The sequence below is a fragment of the Alligator sinensis genome, unplaced genomic scaffold (genome assembly GCF_000455745.1).
Source record: "Alligator sinensis unplaced genomic scaffold, ASM45574v1 scaffold314_1, whole genome shotgun sequence".
Lineage (NCBI taxonomy): Eukaryota > Metazoa > Chordata > Crocodylia > Alligatoridae > Alligator > Alligator sinensis.
This window is the reverse complement of record NW_005842703.1, coordinates 286,243-290,368: the sequence shown is the minus strand read 5'-3', so window position 1 is coordinate 290,368 and position 4,126 is coordinate 286,243. Positions and strand designations below refer to the sequence as shown.

General features: G+C 43.1%; 1 protein-coding gene across 1 annotated transcript in view; it reads right to left on the bottom strand.

The window, feature by feature from the left end:
* The window catches only part of LOC102385707 (cytosolic phospholipase A2 epsilon-like), an 86,416-nt gene extending 83,621 nt beyond the window's left edge, over nt 1–2,795 (bottom strand). Inside the window, exons 1-2 of the mRNA XM_006034081.2 lie at nt 2,713–2,795; nt 2,226–2,258 (exon numbers count right to left, since the gene is read on the bottom strand). Of these exons, the coding sequence (XP_006034143.1) occupies nt 2,226–2,258; nt 2,713–2,739 (60 nt within the window). The 5' untranslated portion in view covers nt 2,740–2,795. The remainder of the gene's footprint in view (nt 1–2,225; nt 2,259–2,712) is intronic.
* Between the last annotated feature and the right edge of the window lie 1,331 nt (nt 2,796–4,126).

Below are 4,126 nucleotides of genomic sequence, written 5' to 3'. Positions count from 1 at the left end.
GGACCTGGTGACTGTCTATAAACTCACTAGGGGGGACCAGAAGGGTTTGGGGGAGACCTTGTTTCCCCTAGCGCCCCCTGGGATAACAAGGAATAAGGCCACAAGTTGTTAGAGAGTAGGTTTAGATTAGACATCCTTAAGAACTACTTCACAGTAAGGGCGGCTAGGATCTGGAACCAACTTCCAAGGGAAGTGGTGCTGGCTCCTACCCTGGGGGTCTTTAAGAAGCGGCTCAATGCCTACCTGGCTGGGGTCACTTGAGTCCAGTTTCACCTCCTGCCCAGGCAGGGGGTCGGACTTGAAGATCTACAAGGTCCCTTCCGACCCTACTTCTATGATTCTATGAAGTAGCCACCATCACAACCAGCAGTGCAGTAACTGCCACAACCCAAGGTACAGAGCTGTCCTGTTTGTAGGATCATTAGGAAAGTAGGGTTGGAAGGGACATCACAAGTTCATCTAATCCAGCCTCTTGCTCAAAGCAGGATCATCCCTGTTATGCCTCTACATATCAATTAGGACCTTCTCCGACATGAGTAAGTGCCTTAAGTCAGGCCTTATGTCACTAATCAGTGTAGATGTACATTTTCAAGCTACATTGTGAAGCCCTTATTCATAACAATGAGCATAGTACTGTAACATTTTCAAGGCAATTACTTAAATAAGGAATTGCTCATCAGTATGAGTAAAGGCACCTGCAATCTGGTCCTTTACATGTTCCTGAAACCCCAGTTACTCAGAGCAGCATTACAGCTGTACTAAGTACACTGCTAACACTGTACCACTTGCTTCCATTTGAAGACTATTCTATGTAGTACTCTGTGTGTGCGTGTGCGCGCGCGTGTGTGTGTGTGTAGATAGATAGATAGATGTGCAAAACGGGCCGTATTCAATTCGAATTCAGCCTGAAACGGGGACAGTGATTCAATTTGTTGATTCAGATCACTGTCCCTGATTCGATTTGGCCAAATCTGAAGATTCAATGCTGATTCTCTAAATCAGCAATTCAGCCATAGACACAGCTTTAAATGTTTTTTCTACATACCTCGAGGTACCAGGCATGGCTTGTGAATGCTGCAGTGCTGGGGCAGATGGAGCATCCCACAGGAGTGCAGGGGGGGCCTCCGCATGCTTGGCGGCAAACCCAGAAGTGCACCAGAAGTACTTGCAGTCCACTTCCAAATCCACTGCCAAGCATGCAGGGGGCTCCCCTGAGCCCCCCCCCCAGCTTGGCAATCAGCCACAGGGTGACCCCAGGTGACCCCCCCAGACCCAGAAGGCACCAGTCGCCAAGCCAGGGGGGCATGGAGGAGGCCCCTGTGCACTCTGCGGTGGACCCAGAAGTGGACTGGAAGTGCTTCTGGTCTACTTCCAGGTCTGTTGCTGAGCACGCTGGGGACACTGCCCCCCCTGCCTGCCAGCGCTCCTGTGGGACGCTTCATCTGCCCTACCATCTCAGCATTCACAAGCCACTTAGTACCTTGAGGTATGTAGAAAAAACATTTAAAGCTGTCTCTATGTCTGAATCGTCAAATCTTTCTGAATCTCTCCAAATTGATTCGGAGCATTCCGATTCGATTCAGAGAGATTAAATGGTCTCCCAATTCAATTTGGATTTGGAGATTCAGCCACCGAATCAGTATATATATATATAAAATTAGTTTTTACATGCCTCAGGACAGGACAAAATGGGTACTCCTTACAGCACTGAATACATTCTTGACAGTTTGCTCCTTCTAGTGTATATTTTAAAATATTGCACTGTAAAGCACAGTTAAAACACTGGTAAATATCAAAATTTAGAAGAGGAAATAAAATCAAGTTGAAGGGGTAATAACAAATGAGAGAGTCAATTAGAGTGCATCCATTTCTTCCTCTTTTATGAAGAAATGGATGCTCTAAAAGAACGTATTTTTCTGCCATTGAAACCAAAACACAGAATAAGAAAATGTACAGGACCAGAAGTTAAATGACAGTATGCCTAGATGCAGTACCAGCGTGGTAGGCACATACCAGAAATGTTAGAGACAGAGAGAGATTAGACTGAATCCATTCAACTGATAAACATATAGTTGTTTCTCCCATAAAGATAAAATTGTAATTCAAATATTGGTGAGTAGCAATATTGTCAGTATTTTCCTCCTCTTCCCCAACTTTGCTTGCTCCTGACATTTATATTAAGCACTTTAAAACATTAAATGATGTTCCACTTAATTATTGCCTACCGGTCTCACTGGTGCCTGAACAGTGCTTTGATTCTGAGGGGAAACAAGAAAGGAGAATGTCAACATTAATAGAAGTCTTTCAATTTCATTTTCTACTCTATTGTTATTTTTATAATCCCACACATTGGAACCAAAGTTAAAGAGGTTCATTAAGTCCTTAGGTTCCATAGTAACCCCACTGCCTCCGTTGCATGGAATGCCAGAGGGTTTTTCCTTCATTCTTGTAGGATTGTTCCTACAAGGGTTGTTCTTTCATTCTTGTAACTGGGCTTACAGAGCAACTGCAGACATCCTATACATGCCATAAAATTCTGTTTAGCATCAAAGTAGGAGGAACAACCTTTGCAACTAGAGGTGCCAGAGGAACAGCAAAATCTGCAGTCCACAAATTTTCCCATACAGCTCTCACAAATAATTTTCTGCTGTGAGCCCCTGAAATGGAGCATCCAACAATTGTAGTCGTCTTGGGGGGAGTGGGGGTTCTTACCTCATTTGAGCTTATAGTGGATCCCATTTTAATTCTTGTTGCATACAAGTCAGTTGTTGAAGGAGGTGGTTGAGAAGTGTATCCTACAGCTGGAAGTAATTCTGCTTACAGTCTTTAAATTGGCAGTTGTGGAGGAGTATGTGTTTCATAAACAAATTCAAAACCCCGCCCCTCAGTCATTTCCAACAATTAAGCCCCTCCCCCCTTTCCTGGATCCCTTAGAATGAGTCTCCTGACTCAGAGAAAGGACAAGGAAAGACTAGTTCTTCTACAGCTGCCTTGACTTCACTAGTGATACTGAAATAAGAGGTCTTTATTTTTCCTCAGGTATAAGCTTTCTAGCAAATAACAAGTAACACAGCACATCTATGTAGAAACTTAATCCTGAAAGGTTGCCAAAACATTTGTGACTAATTTGATAGCAGCCAATATGTATGTCTCCACTGCAGTCACATTAGCACAGAGAAGTATAGAGATTGCCAAGATAGCTTTAAATTAGCTAACATGGGTAATGATAGCAATCTAGCTGCAGCTCCATGGTCTGCAAACTCACCTGAGGAGCAAGATAAATAAGCCCACACAAAGCTGCGTGCTGCTGTGATTATGCTGCAACTGGTACCCAAGCCAGTTCATTTAAAGCTAAAGCTACCTCAGGTACATCTGCACTACATACAAGGTTTGTCTGCAAAGGGCAGAACTGTACAAAGCTAAGCTAGCTATCTCTTGCATGCTAGGTTGGGTACTAGAAGCAACATAGCTGCATTAGCTCAGTGCTCTGCACGGCCTACTAGTAATACCCTGCTTCTCAGCCTGCCTAGTAGACCTACCTTCAGTGACTCAAATGTAGCAATGCCCAAATACCGGACATTTTCCAGTACAACAGTAAAAAGATGGCTCCCATCCTGAAAAGCTTGCAATCCAAATCTAGATACAACAAGTATGATCAGCATCAGGGAAGAAACAGGGTAGGAAATGGAAAGGGTTACAATAAAAAGACTGCATGGTTTCACAGTGTAGGAATGTGCTCACATTAGGAGTTCAGTTCAAAGGATGTTATTCCATTTTTCATTACAGATCCTTAACATAAATCTACATTAAATGATTATGAATAAAAATGAGTGCAAGAGCCACACCTGAGAGGCACTGTCCTTGTACATCTTGTAAAACTGGTTTTTCTAGCCTTTGGAAAACAAACGCTTCCCTAGAGGAAATTCAAGCAAGTATCAGATCTGGAAATGGGAGTCTGTTTGCAGTAAACATGGCAATGGAGGGCACATCTACACATATGCTTTAATGCACAGTAGCTTATTTTACTGTGCATTAATGTGTCATGTAAAAACTGTGCTATTATGCTAATGTGCAGTAAAATAGGTTACTGTGTATTAAGCATCACTTAAAAACCATGTGCATTCAT